Here is a 22,985-nt window from a genome sequence, read left to right on the forward strand (position 1 = left end):
TACTGCAAAACATTATCTTTGTGAAGCAGCAATCAATTAATCCAGGTAGGAAGTATCTTCGTCTTCCACCTCAGTGCTCTTTTGTTGCCTGAGAGGGAAATGCTGCGAGGCTCTGTATCTCTTACTGGAAAAGAGAGCTTGTATTCTTCTCAGTATTTCCCTTGCTGTCTTTAGAACATGACATACATGATTTTGTTCATTGTACTAAAGCTTTCTGTAGACTCTGAGGAAAAGCTGGCTCTTCAGGCAGGGAGTCGGGGTTCAATCTTCAGGGAAAGCTCATACAGGGTATCTTCATCTATGATGAGTGTTTTGTCAAGTAAATAGTGAGTGACCTGGCATGGACAAAACACAGGTGAACAGATTCTGTTATTTCCACAAAAATTTTCTGCTTTCCTTTTCCCCTTCAGCCCATTTCAGATCCTGACATCCCCCCATATTGTTTTCTTGAGAAACACAATACAGAGTTGAACAAGCAGCATTCTATGAATTAAATACAGGCTCCTACAAATGGGAAAATCCTTACCCATGTTACCTAAGCCCACATTGCTCTTCTGAAGTCTGAGACGAAATCTTCTCTGAAGGCACAGATTAGTTTTGGGCAAGTTTTCCTCATTCTCATAAGTGATATGAGGAAAAGAATTGCAGGATGCATAAAGCATCAGCACGTTCTGAGATTCCTTGGGAATTATGCTTCTAACTGGGCAAGGAGAACAAGGCAAAGACTTCCCTTTGAAACCATTCCCTCATACCCCAGAACCATGAAGGCTGCAATCCTGACAGAGTTTCCAGAGGAGGAGGCAGAAACTTGCTTCTACACACAGTGTCCAAAAAAGCGTTTCTGCCAAGGTGAGAGTATTACAACCCCAGAGTACTCATCCATATTTCTGTATATCCTCTCCTCTTCTTGTGCAGGAGCAGAATACATTGATTTTAGCTTTCAACAACAGCTGTATTTTACTACTAATTATTGCCACAGCTTTGACTTCATTAGGAGGTATCAGTGCTTAAGAAAAGCCTTACCTTCTGCTGATGCTCTATGCGGTAGGACGTCTGCTGGAACTGGCGTATTTCCCTGATAATATGCGAGATCTTTCAAAAGAACACATACATATGTAAGTACAACTGCATTTTGACTTCAGCTAAGCCACCAGAAGGTGGTGATAGAAGACCGAGTCAAGTAATTGCTTTCAAATAGCTGCATGATTCCAATACACTTGTATATCTCAGAAGTTAAATTCAAAGGAATTATTATTAAATCAGTAGTTAACTCACAAAAATAAACACCTGTTGGGAAAGCATACAAGGAATCGAAAATTACCATTCTCATTTTGGAAAAATTGACAAGGCCTTCCTCAGTGAAGTTTGGTGTTCCTTCTTCAATAAATGCCAGGTCTGTCAGGTACATTCCAAGGTAGGGAACGGCAGGTGGGTTACAACTGCAAAACAACAGATCAACGTATTAACCTGTACCTAAATTTGCAAACTATTACTTTATAACTCACACAAACTCTTTATTACTTAACATATTTCAATGGGTTACATTAATTTCTAAGACACCTTCCTTGATTTCATGAGTTGTTTTTACTCTGTCCATGAAAAATTGTATGTATTCTGTCCAGTATCTAGTATTAGTGGCAGATAACCTTTAGTAAAAGGTAGGACCATGATGGATGGAGACGAAGGACAGGTAACCTCTGGAATGAGAGAACACCCTCAAGCATATTTCAATCCTGACTGACACACAATCTCACAAATAGATCTCACACACATGCTAAAAATGCATGTGGACATGCTTCTGAGTCACTGATGTTCTGCAGTAGTGTAAGCATCCTAGAACAGTAAGAGTACATGAATGTATGTGTGTGTGTGTGTTAAGCATGTCCGTGAACATGTGGAGATATACATACATACAAATGTATATATATATGCATATATATATGTTTATACATACGCATATGTATGCATATATACATGTATATACACATGTGTATGTATCTGTATACATATGTATATACCATGCTGTCAAAGTCTATTCAGGCTTTCTCAACAGCGGACACATAGAATAAAGAGAAAGATAGAGGGGTAGCAAAGATGATCTGGAAAACTAGGAATAGAGAACCTAGAGAATAGGGTTTTTCTTTTATTGGAGGGACAGGAGGAATGGGATGATGATTGTTTCTTCCCTAATGCAGTAATCACAGCTCCATGCTCAATGACTCTTGTCTCAGCAGAAATAGTAGAAAATAGATTTCTGAAGCTCTGGCATAAGGAGAAGGCAGGGTGATGGCACTACTGTTAACTTAGGCAGACAATGCTTAGCAGTGCCCTTCATTCTGAGTATTTTTTTATGAGTATTATTGTTGTACACAGGCAAGCAAGGTATTTACTGAAAGGTTTATAAAAATACCTGTTCGTTTTACTAAAAATATTTTTTAAAAAGTCATTAGCTCCCCAACAATGTATGTATATTTAAACATTCCAGTAATTATTCTAGTAGATCAAGTCTTGCTTCTCTCGAGATCATTGAAAGTAGTGATACCACTCAACCCTGGAAAGCCTACTTCTAACTACAAAACTTGCAGAAATACAAGTTTTCTATGCATGTTGCTGGGGTAGAACTCTTGCCATAGCATATTTTGTTTACCAAAGTTACATATGGTCAAGCACAAGCTGGCAAATAATACCCAACCACTACCGAAGAGAAAAAGCAGACTGTTTTCCAGGGAGCTGTGAGGCTATAGAAAAGGAAATAACATTATGCATTGGTCTTACTGTTATGTTCCTCTCATCAGCTACTGTCCACAGTCAGAAGCAAGATAAAGGGGTGAATGGATCTTTGATCTGACTCAGGTTTATTCCTAAATTCTAAGCTTCTTACCTTGAACAAGGACTCTTTGGAACCCTGTTTTTAAATATGGCTTTACACATATTGAAAACATTTATCAGTGTAAGAAAAACCCCAACAGGGAACAACATTCACACAGAATAATAGTTTAATTTGCTTCAGTAATTCTCTGGAGATATTCTATTTATCTACAATAATGCCAAATAGAACAAAATTAGAATTTAAAAAGTTAATAGGTAAAAATATTATCCAATATTATATTAATTATTAAAGATTACTCAAAGCCAATTAATCTTTAACATGTACTATCCACTGCTTATAGCAAACCACAATTGTATATTGTAGGGAAGCATACTTTTTGAGCATTTCTCTGAGGTTTTTAAATCTTCCTTCAGATGATACAGTCTTCTGAAGCTTGTCCATGAGAGCTTTTGTCTAGAAAGAAAACGGATTGCAAATGTCATTGCTGTTGCACATTAATGACTGGGATTAGACTTTAGAAAAGGTGTAATTCACTTAGGATTTGACACCATTTTCAAAAGTAATAGGATAGGTGTTATAAATTTATCTTAGTTGTAGTTCCCAGTATATTTCTGAAAATGGAGGTTATGCATTATTAAAGATTTTTCCTTTGACTGATCCACAGAACCTGTATTTATGCTAATATTATTAGACTGCAAATTCAGGAAAAACACAAGTTCATTAAATTAATGGCAATTCAGTTTACTGTGTATACAAGAATATTAGGGACTTGACCTTACATGTTGCTGAGGATCCTCAGCTGCATTTACTGAAATTAGTGACAGTAAAGGATGTTTACTGTCTTGCAGCTTGCAGTAAGCTGGTTTTGCCTCCAAGTTTCTGATAAAAGCTGAACATGTATTTGAAAATATATTACTGTCTTACACAAATTTACTTTCAGTGGGCATCCTCAGAGCCTGGTCAGTTAATAAGTGAAACAAATTCGCCTTTTCAGTCAATTCATGCTTGAAATAATATACAGAATCCTGAGAAATTTGTTGTTTTTCAAACTGAATTTCCAATTAAGAGAAAGCGTAGGCTGAAACAGACACTTCCTTTTTCTTCTAAATAGCAGGCTGATGAAACACTCAGATTACATATCCAATAAGAACTAAAGAACTGCGCAACAACATTAATCTGACTTTTTTATTATTATTATTATTATTTGAGAAGTTTAAAAATCAAACAAATTCTAAACATAAAACTTTTTTAAGGTAAACTCTTATCTAACATTTTGTATTGAAAGGACTTTCAACATATTTTTTAACAAAAGAATATAGCACCAGCTATAAAACACCACAGAAAAAGCTGACTGGAGAAGGCAGTACATTCAGAATGTATGTAGTGGATTTCATTGTTTGGGTGCTTTAGTGTTTTGCAAAAGCTGCAGACAGAGCAAAAACACAGAGGAGGAAATGCAACAAAAAAAGCCCACCTCTTACATGTCAATTAGCCAGATCTAAAATGGGCAACTTGAAATATTCCCATTACCTATAGTAAACTCTGTGTCCAAATACTACCTGACTTACAAGTTATTTGCTCTGTCCTGCTGACTTCCTCGCTCTGTTATTCCATCATACTAAAATATTCACTTTTTTACTTTTTTTTTTTTTTTTAATAGGAGAAAGCTGAGTTTTAAGTAATTCAATAAATTTATCTACACCATTTAAAACAGAGCTACTACTGGCTACTATTTTAGGCACCTGATCTGACTTCAGCTGTAGCTAACAACCATCTGCATGTATATATCTGAAAATATTTAGATTTAGTTTTCCTATATATTTCATTACTTCAGGCCCAAGTCATAGTCCTAGGCACCTGCTAATTCCATTGAAATCCGTTTGTTCCCACAGACACTTCATTAACGATATTAAAAAGAAAAAAAAGGATAAATGAAATACATAAGATCTTGACATGAAATACCAAGACCACTTGGTGCTTCAAGCAAACAGAGTAATGTAAAAGTGGAAATATTTATGAGAGGAATACTATCTCAACACATCCTCTGAGCAACACACTGACCAATATGATCCAGAAACACTACTTATAATCCTATTTTTCTTACCTGTTTGGATACTTTACCCCAAGTTTTCTTAAGTCTGTAGATTGCACTTCTGTTCAAGGCTGAGGTGATTTCTAACACGCCATTGTAATTGTGCATACATCGACAAATATCTGCTACTGCTACCCACTTTTCAATTGAGTTAGCACGGGAGCTAACATCAGCATAATTCATGATTTGGGAGGCAACAAGGTTACTCATCTGGCCAAAAAAAAGGAATAAATTTAGGATATTTAAATATATTATCCCTTTCAACATATAACTGTTAAACCAACAAGGCAGAAAAACTTAATACACAATGGAACTTATGGCTCTTAATAAAATCAGAGGAAGCATATTGAGAACAGTGTTGTAGGGAAGTGGGGGAGAATAAAGATATGAAAGGGTAAGAGATGTAAAGGGGAATATCTCCAAGCCAACAGTATCAAAACTGACTGGGAAGACTCTCTGTAAAATTCAAGGAAAATGGTAAATGAGCAAAGATAGGGTTGGGGATACAAAGGGCATTCATTAAATAGAATCAGTGCTGTATTTTCACACTCTGGAGAACATTTAGATTCTTGTGTAAGCAAAAGGGCATTATAGCACCATTTAAAACACTACTAAATTGCTATTGAAACGCTGAATAGCAGTTCTTGAAAACAAGAATCTTCATGTGCTTTGATTTAAAAGGTTAATCACAAAAAGACTGTAATAGTCATTACTAGATGAGAAATTGTATGACATTGTAAAAATAAAACCCATATTTTTGTTCCAGAGGTTATAGACAGTGTTAACAAGGCTCCTAGAAATCAATGTATTTTTAAGAGTACTTACATCATTAAAATGTTGACTAGTTTTCATAATATAGGGCGTTCTCTCATTTTTATCCATTTTCATCCAGCCCTGCCCAAGAAACTCTCTAGATATTCAGGGGAGAGAATAAAAACAAACAAAAATTCCCTTAATAAACACAGTACAGAGTCTCTGTCTGCAAACATAGCCTAAGTGGATTTAAAGTTTACCTCATTTTGTTAGACGCTAATAACATAGCTTTAAACCAATTCCATCACTTTTAATGCTGTCTAAAGCAGTAAATGTTATAAAGAAGCTCTATTTTTCTTTTAATCCCCTTCCCGATCCCCTCATTCTAATTTTCAGCATTGTGACCCTATTGAAATTGTTCTTGTCAGACAATGTGGTTATATGCATATTAAACTGCTATATGTATGAATTAATCACTTCCTTACTATGTTCACCCATCACTAGCCCAGAGCCTTAGACCAGAGGGTTGTATTTTTTCTCAACAAAGAACTCAGTCTTTCAAAACATGATCAAACTACACGGAATCAGAAGCAATGACAGAAACAGCCAAAGGACATTATCCTGTTAAATATGCAAACCCTTTTGCCAGTAGCATGTATCAGTGTAGTGCCTAACACTGCCAGTCAGTAATTCATCCACCGTACTCACTCCAGTTACTTGTAGGAGAACACTTACTCATAGGGTATGCTTCGGAAAACTATGTGATCTAAAAGAGTTATTTGCTCTGCAAGCTCCATGGCTGACAAAGTCTCAAAGCACTCTGGTTTTGGACAATCTGACTGCAAAAATAAGGAGAACACTTAATGATCTCATTTTGCACCAAAAGACATTTCTAAACACAAGGTATTAAGAACTTCACATGAACTTTCAACATGGACTTGTAATTAACTTTCTTGCTACAAAGAAATAAGAAAAATTGCTAACGACATAAAAGTAAATATTCAGACTGGAAACTCATGATAAAAAAGACACATACCAAGTCATGAGTATCTACGTAGGTTAATTAGAGTCTGTGTATTTGGCATTAATTTTCACGTAATCACTTTGAAAGTATTTTTTCTTTTTTTTCTTTTCCTTCGTCATTCCATCGTTTGATTTAAATGCAGATCCTAAGTTTTTAACCTGTTTATCTATGATATTCTTAATTTCTCTAAACTGAACTTTACATTGCTGATACAAAACAACAGTATTTCTGTCCACAGCTGTAAAGTTGCAGTTGTGCTACATTGTATTGATTTAAACACACAACATTTCTATAGGAGGATTTAATTCAATGTTTAAATTTCAAGATGAACTTACCATCTGAATGATATTCTCTATTTTTAAATGGGTATCATCTTGATCATCTTGTGAAAGTGCCCTGAAAAATTAAGTAGAACATTCTATATAAATAAAATTGCCTATGGTTCTGAGAAAACCAAACAGGCAAGCATATTTATCTAAAATAAATCCAAAGAGTGCAGCTAAACAGGTTGAAAGAAAAAAAATAAATCTGATACCTAAAATCTGATGTCTTGTTATAAGTAGAAGTCGTAGTAATGTAAGGTAAAATGATTGCCATAAATGCTTGAAATATCTGATCTAAGAAAAGTATATACTATAGAATGGTCAATCACAATAGCTACTGTATGTATATGCTGATTACAGTGATAAGGTTTCTAAATCTATCCTATTTTGGCTTTAGTGCAAATAAGTTTGGTGGACAAACTAAAATTCCCTTTTCAAGAACTGGACTGGCAACGCAAAAACACAACATTGTGAGAATAACATGTAATCAGATGCTCTCTATTCAGAATAACCCTAGGAAACCTAAAGGTGGAGAATTACATCTCAAACCTTTTCTCTGATTTTTAAACTAATGTGCTAAATGATATTTTGGGGAAATGTTTGAAAAAACCCAACATCTGAGAAGTGAAGAAAAGACAGCAACATGGGCATGCATAAAAGAGTGATTCACTGGGAAGTGTTCTTGTTTATTGGCACTACACTATCTTATTCAGTGTCCCACACAAAGAGCTGTGAGTGTGGATATAGACAACAATCCACTAGCAGATTGTACTTGTAGCAAGTACATGGTTTGCATTCAGTAATTCAAGTGAAAAAGGTTATGAGAGAAAGCAATGGTAACAAGAGATTCTGCTGGACTGTTTAACAGTATCTCTGTCAGGGAGGATTGAATGGGGTGACACCTCCGCTTGTATTTAGTTACAAATGAAGGAAGTAAATACATATGAAATAAGTTTCTAATTCGTAGAGTCAGCAGCTAAGATGAGATCTCTCTCTCACTTAAACTGGTCATGTCTGACCAGCCCAAACACTCAAATAATTTTATAGTGGAAAATATTAACATCTATCTCCTTATTCCTTTATGGTACATAAAATATTTTAAGAGTATTTTAAAAGCTGGTGTAAGTTATAGAGCTTGAAATGTATTGTCTAGTGAGATCATATAAGGCAGAAAATTGGTCATTCATCAAATTCTGACATCTGCATATCTCTGGATTTCATTTACATTTATTCTGAGGAAGAAAAAGGAGGAACTGTTTCTTGAACCACCTACCCCCCCCCCCCCCCGATAGAACTATTTATTGGTTACTCCCTGCTGTATAGTCTGAACTTTACACCTTCCTGCTTCATCACCAATGAAATTTTAGCTAGATTGCAGGAGTTTGTAAATAAGACTGGTAAAATCTTAAGCAAAACATACTTCAGTAGGTTTGCCTAGCTTTCAGGATGGATATTTAATAAAAAGAAGCTTTTTTACCCTGCAGAGAAATCCTGTCAGTCCGTTCAACAAGAGTCACATCATGCAAGAAATACCAGCTGTTCTGCTGATGATTCAAGAAGGCATGAAGCAGCTCAGTATCTCTCATAAACACTTTTCCTTGCCATTCACTTTCTACACAATCTTTCCCAGAGCTGACCATATAATCTCCAGAATACAAAGCAACTTTTCCTCCTTCTCTAATCTCTGCTCACAAAGGGACTAATTTTCCAAGAAATTTATATGCACATATGCACCCATACACTCAGTTTGTAAAAAGAGACGTTTATACCCAATATCCTTCAAGGACACAGTCCATGGGATATACACATACGCAGGGTCAGAAAGAACGAACTTTCTTTCACAAGTGTTTGAACATTGAATTTACTATAAGAAATGCTTTTCCTGACCTCACTCTGAATTCATCTACTTTTCAGAGTTGAGAGTAGACTGTGAAAACTGAAATGCAGGGAAGCCAAGAGTGAGGGTTGACTAGCAAACCAGAACTCTGATAGACTACATGTTTCAATATGCCAAGGCCTTTTATATCTAAAAGCCTGCACCGAGTATCTCTTCAGAACAACTAAAAAGCCTATTCTGTGACACTCACCAAGCAATTGGGTGAATTGCTATTTTCATGAGGGACGTGTCAACTGGCTGACGCCTCCTTCCCATTTTCATCCTGTCCCAGAGAAGCCCTCTGAATTGGTGCTTCATTAAAACTTCTAGTTATGACAAATCTGTGCTTTCACGTAGAAAAAATGCTGTCAAAAATATTCAAGTTGATTTCTAATAAAAGTAAAATAGTCCTACAGTTTTAAGTGGGTAACTTATATTTCTTCTTTACGTAGTTTTAGATGGAAGCCCTCCACCTAGAAGAAAACCAAAAAGACAATGTATTTCCAAGGAGGTGGGTATGTGGTGATGATGGACTGAGCAGCATTTCTCCAAACCAGAAATTGGTACGTGAACCAAAAGAGGAACACAGTATCTGGAGCACCTCTACACATTTCTATAACAAAGAAGATTCTAGATACCTTTAAGACATCCAGGGTGGGATTCACATCCTCTGCAAGTCACTGCCTGGCTTTTTCGTAATTGTCTGAGAAAGAAAGGTGTCTTCTATGATTCCTGGAGGAACACTCAAGAGACCTAACTTCAGACAATTTGGGTGGACAGAATCTCCTTCGTGATAGGCAGCTACCTTGGAGGAAGTGCTTCATTAGATGTCTACAGTTTATTTCATGCTTAGATGCTTCAGTTAGCCACCAAAGATTTTTTTATAAGACAGAGAGAGGAAATGTCTTTCCTTTTAACTGTCATTATAATCTATGCATGGTTCGAGGAACAAGAAATGATTTCATTCCACTACAGGCCTTCTCTTTAATATTCAGAACATTGACTGTAATCTGCCATGTTGGTAAACAATAGAAAACTGCAATCTGATGCAGAACAAGAAAACAATTACATGAGAGATATACCGGTGTATAACATGGTGTCTCTTCAAGTCTTCATGCAGTATGGCAATGTTTGCTTAAAGCTTAGCAGTTCTTGGTGAAGAGGAACATAGCCTTGGTTGTCCCTACTACAAAAGTCATCTTCAGACATAAGAAATAGAACTCTCCCATTTTAGGGAAGAGCATGTTCAGTTTTTGCTTTGACCTACTTCTACAATGACCCATGGCACCATGGGAGGCATCAGGCAAAAATGACAGGGTAAGAACCAGTTTCAGGTCACCATGTTTTCTTTTTGTGCATGAAGAAGTATCTTCATTTTTAGCACAAATATAGAAAAAACTTTGTTCTTTTGGCAACAGAAACCTGGTTGCCAACTGGGTTCATAAAACTGTATTGTCAGACAGGATGTAGGCATGCAGATGTTATCTCTTCTTCTTCTATTCATTTCTCATTCTTCACGAAATCAGTTCCAGAATTGAGCAAGGACCTTTTCAATCTGCCAGAAAAGCTAGAACCTCCTGATAAAAGCTAGTACTCAGTTTTATATTTTGGATTATTAAAAAGTTAAGGTTTCAAAGAGCAGTCTGGAGATGGTTTCACCTCTGAATCCACTAACAAGCTGAGAAACTGGAGGACCAGAGGGACTCCTGCTTGATGCTCATTACCTGAGATGATTCCTGAGGCAGACAAAAATTTGTGTTTACAGTCTCCATGGGACAGCAGGTCCAAGACTAGCAACCTGATCAGGTTTTTTTTAAAGCTCATTAATCTTCCTATTTCAATAAAGTGCAATAAAAATGAAGGCTTGTGGAATAATAAAGGAATATGAACCCCTATGTCACTGTCACAGATACACAGTTTCACACAATTACATTCAGCTAAAGATTATTCCTTAAATCCTACAATTTGCTCTTCTTAGTTGATTATATACCATTGTTCAGAGTATATATCTTAGGAAGTAACTTCAGTGCTTTTTTAAGGCTTGGAAAGCTTGTCTAATTACTAGACAACCCATTTTCCTGAGGTCATTTACAAACCAGAGCTCCTCCTTACAGTGAAAAGGTGAGATGTACCACACATTTGTGTATTTCACCCCAGCTGAATGTTTTTTTCTGTCCAAAGCCAGAATTGCTCCAATACACAAATCACTGAAGCAGTTACTGTTCATGGAGAATTAATTTCTTTACCAGCTAACTGTTAACAAATATGACATGCCTGATAAATAACTGCCTCCTGTGTGGCTGGTGAGTGCACCCAAGCCTTCAGATTACAGTTTTGCTCAGCATAAGACAGTCTGATTTATGCAATAACATTTTAAACTTGGAGACTAAGTCCTGATGATTGCAGTTTAACAACAGCTTAAATTCTGAAAGTGTTATTTACGCAATGGCTTCTATCTCAAAGTTTATTTATGCAATAACTCTTACTTGAAAGTTTATGGGCAGTTTGTGTATATAATAAACATATGGATAGGACACAGGAGTAATTTCAGCTGCTACCGAAATATGGTACTACTGAAAATGGAACAGAGTTGTTTTTCAAACCCTTTGGACAGCAGTACTGTGTCGTCGATGCTTACTGGAGTTAGTGTTGTAATAATATTGAAATAGTATTGAAATGTACTTGAAATATTATTGAATATTTCAGTTGAATAATATTGACTATTGTAGTTGAAGTACTATAGAAACATTTGACAAACAAGCTGTCCCCACATGCATGTATGTTAGCAGTATTGCCAGTCTTGAAAGCAATAAAGGATTTTTGGTAAGTAATATTAGCCGAAGCTTAAATTTCATGCCTAATTTTGAAGAAAGTGCGACATCCATGCTGCATTCAGTCAAAAGGACTAGTCCTGCATGCAGAGCCACCAGTGGCTTTTTTCCCAGCACTAACTTGTAGGATGTAACCAAGTACTTATGGCTCTGTAAGAACAAATCTACAATCAAATATGTTGTTCAAAAATTTTGGCAGGATTAGGGTATGCAGCTGCAAACCCTGATGAAAGATGACTTAGCTGAGGTCTATATCTGAGGAAATCTTGATTCTCTATCTGTTTCCAACAGAAACTCCCAATGATAACTCGGACAGGTCATTTTATTCATGCTTTACTTGTCTGCTTGTAAAGCAAAGTGCCATAATCCTTTCCAGAAATACTGTCAGGATAATGACTATGAAACAAGGATTTTAAAAAGTGAATTTTTTTCCTACAAATTGTTTCAAATGACTTAATTTTAAATTAACATTTATTTCAATTTCAGTGCATACATTTTTTCATTTTTACTAAAATTTTATTTTTGAGTATTGTTTCCTTTCACTTCTTCCTTTTGCTTTAAATTTGCCTCATTTCTCAGTTTTAAAAAATGTAACCTTTTTCAGATTTTTTACTTCTTATAGACTTCCCTTCCCCCCCCCCCCAAAAAAAAAAAGAAAAGGTGTGAAAATTCACAGTATGGTCAAAAATTCAGTCTGAATTTTTGAAAAATTATGAAAAATGTTTAATGTAAATATCTGATTAACTGTGTTCACTAGAATATAAAGTGTGCTCAGATAGTAGTAAGTGCTAGAAAGGGAGAGAGGGCAAACAATACCTACCATTTCATAGAACAGCAGTAAAAGGATGCAAATGAGGGCAACCCACAGTTTACACATAATTACCAAGGTTCCATATATTTATTTCATTACTCTGCCAGAACAGCCAATCCAGGTTTATTTTCTCACATATTTTAAGAAGCTATAGGTCTTAAGGTAACTTCCCCCTTGTGAGCAATCTGACAGAACCTTTGCTGTCACACATATTATTAAAACCCATTATACTAACCCTTTTTGCTCTTCTTGCTTGCCATGTCTTTCATGGAAATAAAATAAAAAACCTCACTATTTTTACTTGGAATAACCGCACATGCAATATTATTAAAATAGAGGTTTATTTTTATTTATGTGAAAACTAAGCAGGATCCCACTGAGTTCAGGTGCTTTTATTAAGAACTTATCTTTGTTTCTTATCCTTTGACGTCTCCCCATCAGTTGAACACATTTCCCCTCACTGTTTTTCATCTAAGTATCTGTTGGAGAAACCTGTCAATTGATCTTAGAAAATTCAGACACACTGCATTTATTGCACCCTTGGTTGTTTTCCTGCAGCATACTTATATAAATAATACAAAGCATGTCACAGATTCATCTGTGTTTTTAAATCGTATCTTATTTTAATAACTGATTAATCTTTAAATGTTCACTGCTCCTTAGTAATGTGGAACAATTTACATGAAAATAGGTGTCTGTAAAATATTTGCACTTAGTGGATGGGATTATTTTCACTGATAAGTGCATATAAAGATTTGTCTTTTTGGCATGACTGGACACTCAACTCTGTAATATCAACCCTAAGTAACAAAATAAGGTGTTCTAATCCTAATTTAAATAGTCCTGGTTATGCAGAAGCTTAAAGGTCTTCTATTTCAGGGCATTAATTAAAAAAGAATTTCTCTCTGTAAGCTACCCAAAGAACTTTGGACATGGTGTCAACACAAAGGAGAGTGCAAACATAGTCTTGTTAGGATGTTATGACATGCTAGGCTATCATCAGCCTCTTGTGAGCTAAGCGTACTGAACCAATGGCTGCCAGCCGTTCTGCAGCAGTATTTTCTAAAATGGTATTTTTATGAATGGATCTTAAAACAGTCTCTGTTTTATAGTGAGTAAAACACTTTATAGCTAATAAAATCCTTCAAAATTAAATACTCTGGAGAAAAAACAAACCCTGTGTATTCAATGATACATGATCCCCTAACTATTTCACATACTACAGTTAACTCACTGAATTATCAGAAACTTACTTACCTCAGTATATTTGCGGTAGCTTTTCTTTCTTGTGGCAAAAGGTCAGGGTCTCTCAAAACTTCTTCCAGCAAGTTTAACACATTCATTTTCAGCTCATTGTTCAGCTCAAAATCCTGCAAAGGAAAATAATTATACTTCCTTTTGTCTAAACAATATTGATCAAAAAACTGAAAAGCATATACTTCTGGACATTTTGCCTTTTTTTTCCCCCCACCCCTGTAAGTTTCAAAATGATTTAGAGAAAATTGGAAAGCTGTTGTAATGAACAGGCCACAAAGGTATGAGCCCTGAAAGGCTGTAATTTATCTCATTTTCCAACCTCATTTTCCAACCTTTATCTTCTGTGTAGAAATGGGGAAATCACTTAATCTTTCTCTTCTGCGGTAAGAACTGCCATCTCACCAATAGCCACAAAACACCTTGCTCTCTCTTATCCTGTGATGACTATAAAAGCAGAAAAACAGTTTAATTGCAGTACTGAGACCACTGCCTAGCGAAGCTAGACACTATTACTTGTTCTGGGTTTGGGGGTTTTTTTCACTGTTTTTTTTTTTGTGTTTTGCTGTTTCTCTGCTTCCCACTTCGGCGTTTTTATCTCATACTCACCATTCAGTAATGGTCTGCTTTTTGTTCTGTGTAGTGAAGTACTAAACCTAATAAGCTTGATAAATCAGACTAGTGTGCTCTGGCACTGCACTTAAGACCTTTGGCATTTTAATTACTTCTGAGGCAGACTGATACATCATGCAGCACTGTAATTCAAGAACATGAGACACAACAACCATAGAATCACAGAATCACAGACTAGTTTGGATTGGAAGGGACCTTAAAGCTCATCCAGTTCCACCCCCGCCTGCCACAGGCAGAAACCCCTTCCACTAGACCAGGTTGCTCCAAGCCCCTGTGTCCAACCTGGCCTTGAACACTGCCAGGGATGGGGCAGCCACAGCTTCTCTGGGCACCCTGTGCCAGGGCCTCAGCACCCTCACAGGGAAGAACTTCTGCCTAAGATCTCATCTCAATCTCCCCTCTGGCAGGTTAAAGCCATTCCCCTTGTCCTGTCCCTACAGGCGTTTGTCCAAAGCCCCTCTCCAGCTTTCTTGTCAGCTCCTTTTAAATGCTGGAAGACTGTTATAAGGTTTCCTGGAATCAGTTCTGTTGGTAAGAAAATCAAAGAATAGGACAATATACAGGCTTTAAGGTGAGAGAACTTGCAGGCAAGTCTTGAAGTAGACTCCAAAATTGCTTCTATTTGGCTCAAAGCTAGCATTTCAATAAGTAAACTAAACCTTAAGTCATCTAGTGCATCACAAATCTTTCTTCATAACCCACAGTTACTTGCAAGCAGGACCATGTTTGTGGCGAGCTTCTGCTTGTTTCCATGGGAACACAAGCCATGGAATTACTGAAAATGGGAACTATCTGGCACCTCTGTGCAAGAGCTGAGTATTTCATTTTTCCAAAGAACCAGTTACAACGCTTCTGTTGCGACAGGCTCCTGAACTGACAGGATTCCTGGAGATGCATGCCTCTGGGGAGAAACACCTTTGTTGAAGACACACGTCCTCACACTGCAGGCTTCAATAGAGAGGATGTGGGAGCGTTAGAGCACACCCCAAGTCACAAAGTGATGCTTGTTTTGGAAAAGGGATGACATGTTTAAGAGGAGGAGAAGAATCCATGCTCACTAAAGGTGGTGTCACAGCCATACTGTGACATGTGAGCTCAAAATGTTCGTGTCAGCAACACCCTGGGCATGTCTCTCCTGTTACAAGCATCCCCTTTTCATTCTTCAAGTCTTCTCACCTTGACAACAGCTAATTCACAATTTGAAACCAAAATATGTGTCTTAGATTTTTTTGTGATATTTGTCCATATTAGAGAATCCTGGAGAACAGGAAGCTGTGCAGTACCAGGCTTTGGATGCATTATCAAATATAGCCCTCAAAGCCAAGCAAAAAATAGCTCTGGGTACTGCATTGTGTTTGTCTTATAAAACACATTTTCTATAGCCATAGTCCAAAATGACTCCCTTAGGAACTGTTCTAGCCTGTTTGCAAAAAGAAAACAGAGATTTTTATTTGTTTATTTAGGGTATGGAAATTTGAAATATTTCACTACTGAAAGCACGAGGAATGTAACCGAAGTACATGAGAGTACTGTTTGCTCCAGTGATTTTAAAACGAAAAACATTTGGAATATGAAACTATCAAAATTAGCTAAAGGAGAAACCTTGAGTCTGCACAAGCTTAAGCAGCAAGTGTAAGTACTATTAGCATTGCCTATCCTATAGCTTGATGGTGAACGCTACATAAAAGAAGTTTGGTATCTTTGCTAGTTGTGCTACAAAAATATCATAAATGAACAGAAAAGGCATCCAACTCTAACATCCCCATTTAGCATGTTAGGTAAAATGGTTGGTAAAATTCTCTACCTGTCACTGTAAATGTGCAGATATAGAAAAAAATGACAGCTGATGAGTGAAGTAAAAGGTCTGCCTTCAAGACACCTAGGATAAGAATAGGAAGTGTGCAGTTCCCAACTGATCAAAATCAGTGCACACCGTGTTCAGTACCACTTAATGAAGTTTCCAGCAGTAGAAGTCTGCAGCAAGAGACAGAAGTGTATTAATTTTGCTGACACCCTCCTGCACTATGAAAGCAAGAGCCGCCTTTGTAACTACAGTGCACTAAAGTCAGCGTGATTACGTTTTAAGTAGACTTATAACCAGCCTGATAACCTCTCTTATGCACAGCATTAGACAGCAACGTTCTTTTCATATGTGCGAGCACATTTCCATGCTGGGAGGAGCTAGGAAAGCTGTGCTGCAGTATGAGAAGTGCTTCAGAAGCAACCTATTCCAGCAGAGGAAAAATAAAAAAAAGAAGGAATGATGGATTTGAAGTCACTGGCCAGAAGAAAAGAGACTGCAGCAGAGGCAACAGAAAGCAAGAAAAAGAAAAATTCAGCTATGCTGATGAGGTACAACTAGAAATATGTAGATTTGCTGTTGGTGGTTTCTGCAACATAATAGAATATAATTTTCAAGTTTTGCCATGGGCTCAGTGAAACCCCAAAAGCTTTTCCTCCTCTTTAAATCTTCCTAACCGATAGGAAACATTCTTCATTGAAACAATGTAAGGAAACATTGAATAACAGACAAATAAAAGGGAGCTAAAATCTGAGAACCTAATTTATATTTGAGTTCATAAGTTCTAAGAACTACAGAAAACACTGGAGGGAGGGAAGGAAGGGGCAGGAGGGGAGAGAGGTATACTGAAAGACTGTTTACAGGGAATCTGGAATATTTTTAAGTAGCTAGGGTTTGCACTATGATTTTAATATCTCCTCTGTCTTGCCAAAGTGTAAACATAAGTATTTCAACGGCATCAGTGGAGTAGCTCTTAATCTTATACACAGCAGATCAAACTCTATCAGAGTTAACTGAAGTTACTCCAGTGTTGCAGTCCCCTACAACAGCATTTAATTTTCCAGCATAAACACACACTTCAACCATCATATCCAATTATGCTGAGAGAAATGTTTATAAATTCACTGGCCACAAAACATTTACAGAAGAGGAAGACAGAGAGAAAATATATAACTGGCTATCAGGAAAATTCATCCTTGAACTCATATTAAGTCTGGCTTTCTTCAAGAAGCAAGCAAAGAATAACAGCTTTGTCTTTCAGTTAGTTTTAAGTGCAAAGAGACATCCTTTGGGGAAGAGTGCAAGTCTTGATTCTACAGTATCAGCATTAGCTTGTCACTCCTGATGAAATATAAACAGGTTAAAAGTACAAGCTATGTTAACAGCATGACTGAGTAACTCTTGGCACATACAATACAAACCTCTCCTTGTCCAAGCACTGTGTGACCCTGTAGTTAAGAATCTAGCCATTATGTATCATCAGATTAAAGTGTTCAGGGCAGATAAGAAATGTGACATCCCTGCCTGTAAGACCTGGGATGTAATACATACAAGAGCTTTTCAGAAAGACCTCCGTGAAGAAGGACCTGTCAGGCTTCAGCAGAAGTGGGTGCAGAGTACTCCTAATTAGTCTGACTGACTGCAAGCTTGGCTACTGTTCTGGGGTTGAATCACATTCCCTGAAGGGCCATGGTATAACAAACCCTTACACTTCTGTGATGTCCAGGCAGAGCACAGCAGCAATTAAGTGCATTACTATTCAAAGCATAACTGTATTTTGCGAAGGGCGTAAGTTTATGCAAACTGGATTTCTTCACTAAGTGATCAACGGCACACTGGAAGGTTAACTCAGGGTTCCCTTGCTCTCTGCCTCTCTGGGGAAACCTATTTCTTCAGTTCACAATTTGTATCATGATGCCTGCTTATTCCAGAAAGGACTCCCCAAATTCTTTTGCTGTTTCAAGGCAGATGCCACGGATCCTAGGGATTTATTTGAAATGTAGTTAAAATATAGCACATCTTGCTATCACACAGTAAGTGTGGCATAATTGTTCACATTTCTACAATAAACACTGTAACTTTGCCAGGCATCATATTCATAGAATCATATAATCATAGCATGGTTTGGGTTGGAAGGGTCCTTAAAGCTCATCCAGTTCCAGCTCTCTGCCATGGGCAGTGACACGTTCTACTAGACCAGGTTGCTCCGTTCAGCCTGGCTTTTTCATTACTTCACACCTTTAAACGTGAGCCAAGTGGAACCCACGTAAAGGAATTTTTATCTTATTTTTTATTGCAATGTACAAAATGGAATTGGCCAATTCAGAGGCACTAAAACTATTTTTACCTAACTGAAATCATGTTTGCTTGGACAATTCTCAGTATACAGGTGTCCTACATAATCCCCAAGTGCTACCAATAACTACCTCTGCAAAACCTTCTGTCGAAAACCCAAGACAGCTTTGTCAGCATGAACAAGAAAATGACTGGTAGCAGATTATTTCTGATCTGAAGCAAGACAGGCATCGAGATCATGACTAGTACTCTCAAATTCAACCCATGGTCTGCTCCCCAGGTCTTGTGGCAACTCCCTAACTCACTGATACTCTCGGGCAGCTATCTAGTTTGTAAGAGAGTTAAGATTTGCCAATTCATTCCAGCTGAGATCTTCAAAGAAGCCAATGGGAATAAGCACCCAGCTGACATTCAAAACTGGGAAGTCTGGAGAAGCCAGTTTCTCTTTCTCCATCAGCAGATGCAAAAGCTTTCTCCTTGGACAAGCTCCATTACAAAATGCTTGCCACAGAAGCAGAAAGCTCAATTTTCTAGTACAAGGTATTTAGATAAAAGGCAAGAAAGTATTATTAAGCAAAGGAGGCTGCAAGACCTCACTAGCATTATGAAAATCATACAGAGACTTTCTCCTTTTGGCTTCCTTTTCCCTTCCTATTTTTCCATCTCTGCAGCAGTCAGTGGGAGTTTTATCCTCACAAGCCCTTTCTGTTCCCATCAACACTCCTGTCTTGACAATGACTGTCTGCCTCATCATTTGTGTTTTCATTGTTTACAACAGGAAAGTCTTACGCTGTTCTTCTCGATTACATTTTAAAATGAATTGTAAACATTCTGCTATTACTTTTTGGGGGGAGAAAAAAAAAAAAAGCTTTGTTGGCTTGCAGGTGGCTGAATGAAAAAGACAGAATAGGGAGAAAAAGAGGAGAGATAAGGAATGAAAATTACAAAACATGTAAATAAAACACCCTGGAAAACCTAAAAGAGCCATCTTTCACGCTATGCTGATTTTGGCTGATGAGCAATACAGGTTTGATTCCTGTTGCCAAGTGGGGTAAGACCAAAAAGTATGTGATATGTATCATATCATGTGAGCAGGCTTTTTTTTTTTCCAAATTTTTACCTGTGCACTTGGGAGCACTTGGAGACATTATTTAGTTCATTCTGCCCTCCTGAAAGGGTGCAGATCTGGCATTACTACTATATATTTACTTGGAATTTAAGTGAGGCTCCCACAGAGTATGACCCAAGTTTTAAAAATAATGAATCTTTCTTCTAAGCATTGTTTAGTATCATTTCAAGATAATAAAACCATGTTATGAAGGCACATCCTCACTGAATAGGCTGAATTGTTCATTTTAATGATTCTGTATTCCAGCCACAGACAAGTTTACATATTAAATACTGTTCACACTCAGTAAACTTTAAAAACATGTGCTTTAAAAAAACCCTAACCTTAAACCATACACAACTGTGGTTTTGACACAATTGCAAGATACTGGAGGTAGCTAATTAATTCCATAACCTAGCAAAGGAAAAACCCTACAAACCCTTGCCAAGGATTTGGTAGAGAAAACTGAATAAACACAAGGCTCTGAACCACTTATTTGGATCATTTCTCTGTCCGTCAGTTCATGCACTAACTGACCCGTGTTATTATACACTTGAATGCGGCACACTGAAGCAAGCCAAAGGGATCCAGAGGGAGTGATGGAGGGTAGAAAACAACTAAGTGGGATGATACATGTAAAAGCACTTTTTAATAGGTGGTTGCATGTTAGTCTCTTTATGTTGCATACATTTCAAACACATGGCACACTCTCATGGGACTGTGCTCTGGGCACTACAGCACAATAAATCTGTACACTAATTCAGGCAGACAAATAACATGTAGAGAATTGACTGTCACTGGTGGATCAGAGAGCACCAAAACAGAGTCTGCCATGCTGCAGAACTATCCACATGCTGTTGTGTTAAGCATGTCTGCAGTAGCATCTTACACCGTATAAAGAGAACTAAAGAAATCCCCATCTAGTATCTTAGCTTCTCTTTACATCTAATAACAAGGAAACGGCATTTTGGCTGAAAAAATGTGTTCGGTAGGTCACCTTTTATAGTACTGCAGGGTAGCAATGACCACATGGATCTCAGGCACACCACAAGGAGCACAGTCTACCACACAGTGGGAGAAGCTGCTACCGCAGAGGGCAGAAATTGCCTATTTGGCTCTGGAAGTTTTTACAGTAAAAGCAAATTCCAAGTTAAGTAGAGAGAAAACGGTATCAGCAAAGCATACAGAACTGTATGTTTATTTTTGCAAAGATCACCTTATTTTATTTTGTGGGTCTTTTTCCTTGTTTTTTTTTCTTTTTTTTTGGTGGTTGTTTGTTTTTTTGTTTTGGTTGGGTTGGGTTTTTTGTTTTGGTTTTGTTTTTTTTACTAAGGCAATAAAACTGGCCCTTGGCTGCTGCTGAAGAATGTCTCAAATGTACCAATCATAGAATCACAGTACCATAGAATGGTTTGGATTGGAAGGGACCTTAAAGCTCATCTGGTTCCAATCCCTTGCCATGGGCAGGGACACCACCCATTAGACCAGGTTGCTAAGTGGTCAGAGAATGATTCAAATATCTTAAAATGCAGTGAAGTTTTTTGGCACTTCTGTTGATCTCATTGAATTTTTGATGTTTGTATTATTTTGACACTTTGGAAATCTAATAATCATTTCTTCACCTGACACTGGTAGCTAAGGGTTCTCTGGCTTGCAGTTTGTGTTGCTACTACAAAATGACGCTCTGAGCTACTGCTCTCCCAGAACTATACATCTTTATTGCCAGTACTTCATAATATTTGGCCAGACAGCAATTCTTTACTTGTTTTCCTTTAAGCAGTTCCATATTTTTTCAGCAGAAACTAGTCAGTCATATCTGGTTTCCTTAGGTCTTCTGTCCTTTCTGTTTCCCTAGTCTCACCAGTAAACAGCACAAAAAACTGATTATATGCTCTGTTGCTGTAGCATTTGTTACTTTCCGTGCCAAAGCCTTTGCATTTTAAAATACTTGCTATATTGGAATACTGGATTAAGATTGCTAGAGAACCAAAATCTTCCACTCTTACCATGGAAAAAATAAAAGGCAGTGAGAGACTTGGGAGTCCAGGTGATAGCTTCCACACTTAGCTTCCACTTTGAAGATGCCCAGTGTTGAACTATTAGTCATTATCTTTGTCCTCTTAATATTTTTAAAAGACTACTAATTGTAAACATTATGTTATGCAAAAGTAGGTGCAAATATCCAAGACAATATTATATCTTTGCATATCATGGGTACTTTTGAAATGGAAACAGAGAATACTTGTATTTTTAAGGAGAGAAAGTGCATTTCTGGTAAATTGCTACAATGACAGTGTGCTTGCACTCTTCACAGTTACTCTGTGTTTATGATAAAGAATCATCACATCTCAGTCAGGGTCACCTCTGAAACCTAATCTTCCACCTAAGCAGTTGTAGACAGTTGCTTAATACAGACAAAATTCTGATGACTCCTAACATTTTCACAAACACATTAATTAACTGTCTTTTAATGAGCACAGAATCTCAACTCAACTCTTAGCAATTACTTACTATGAACTGAGGCAAGGGCATGTTAAGCATGTACTGTACACTATCATAACACAGAATAATAATAGCAGACTTATGTTCCCATTACAGCTAAGATTTTGCCATGCGATGATTTTCAATTAACAAGATCAAAGAAAACTTGGTGTATATAGGCTGCTTCCAATAACTCAAAATGTTTAATCATTCCCATGATACCAAGAGAAGTTTTATTAATCTCTTCTGGACTGTTCATCTTTTCAAACACAACCAATTTTACAACCACAACACAAATTTTCCTGTTTACGCATTTCTTACTGACTTCATTCCCTAGCAAAGTTAACCTCTACGAAAATTACACCCATTGCACGGAAAAAAGGGGACTGTGTTTGACATAGGACAGTTTGACATTGTTGCAGTTAGCTGTGCAATAAACCCTTTTTAGACCACGTGTTCTTGATTACTCTCATGTAGTGTCAAATCAGTATAATTACCGTGAAGTACCCATCTATCCAAGGCATACAAAAATCTTTCATTTTCTCCCAGAGTGCTCTTTCTCTTTCCACTCCCTCCTTTCTTCTTTCCTTTCCTCCTTCCTTCCTTCTCTCCTTTCCTCCGCTTCTCCCTCCCGCTTTCCCTCCCTCCACATTTTCCTTTCCTTTTCCTTTCCTTTTTCTTTTCCTTTCCTTTTCCTTTACCCTCCCCTCCCCTCCCTTTCCCTCCCCCTCCTTTTCCTTACCCTCCCCTCTCTTCTCCTCCCCCCTCCTCTCTTCTCTCCTCCTCTCTCCTCCCCTTCCAACCTCCTCACCTTCCTCCCAACCTCTCACCTGGCACCCTAAAGGACATTTCTATCTATGAAATTCTGCTAGC

General features: G+C 37.4%; 1 protein-coding gene across 1 annotated transcript in view; it reads right to left on the minus strand.

Moving 5' to 3' along the window:
• Positions 1–242: 242 nt before the first annotated feature.
• The window catches only part of LOC104406852 (ras-specific guanine nucleotide-releasing factor 2-like), a 25,485-nt gene continuing 2,742 nt past the window's right edge, over positions 243–22,985 (minus strand). The window contains exons 3-11 of the mRNA XM_010015960.1: positions 13,798–13,910; positions 7,035–7,095; positions 6,411–6,514; positions 5,748–5,832; positions 4,935–5,132; positions 3,204–3,283; positions 1,322–1,439; positions 1,024–1,092; positions 243–335 (exon numbers count right to left, since the gene is read on the minus strand). Of these exons, the coding sequence (XP_010014262.1) occupies positions 243–335; positions 1,024–1,092; positions 1,322–1,439; positions 3,204–3,283; positions 4,935–5,132; positions 5,748–5,832; positions 6,411–6,514; positions 7,035–7,095; positions 13,798–13,910 (921 nt within the window). The remainder of the gene's footprint in view (positions 336–1,023; positions 1,093–1,321; positions 1,440–3,203; positions 3,284–4,934; positions 5,133–5,747; positions 5,833–6,410; positions 6,515–7,034; positions 7,096–13,797; positions 13,911–22,985) is intronic.

This window comes from Nestor notabilis, unplaced genomic scaffold, assembly GCF_000696875.1.
Source record: "Nestor notabilis isolate BGI_N333 unplaced genomic scaffold, ASM69687v1 scaffold11776, whole genome shotgun sequence".
NCBI lineage: Eukaryota > Metazoa > Chordata > Aves > Psittaciformes > Psittacidae > Nestor > Nestor notabilis.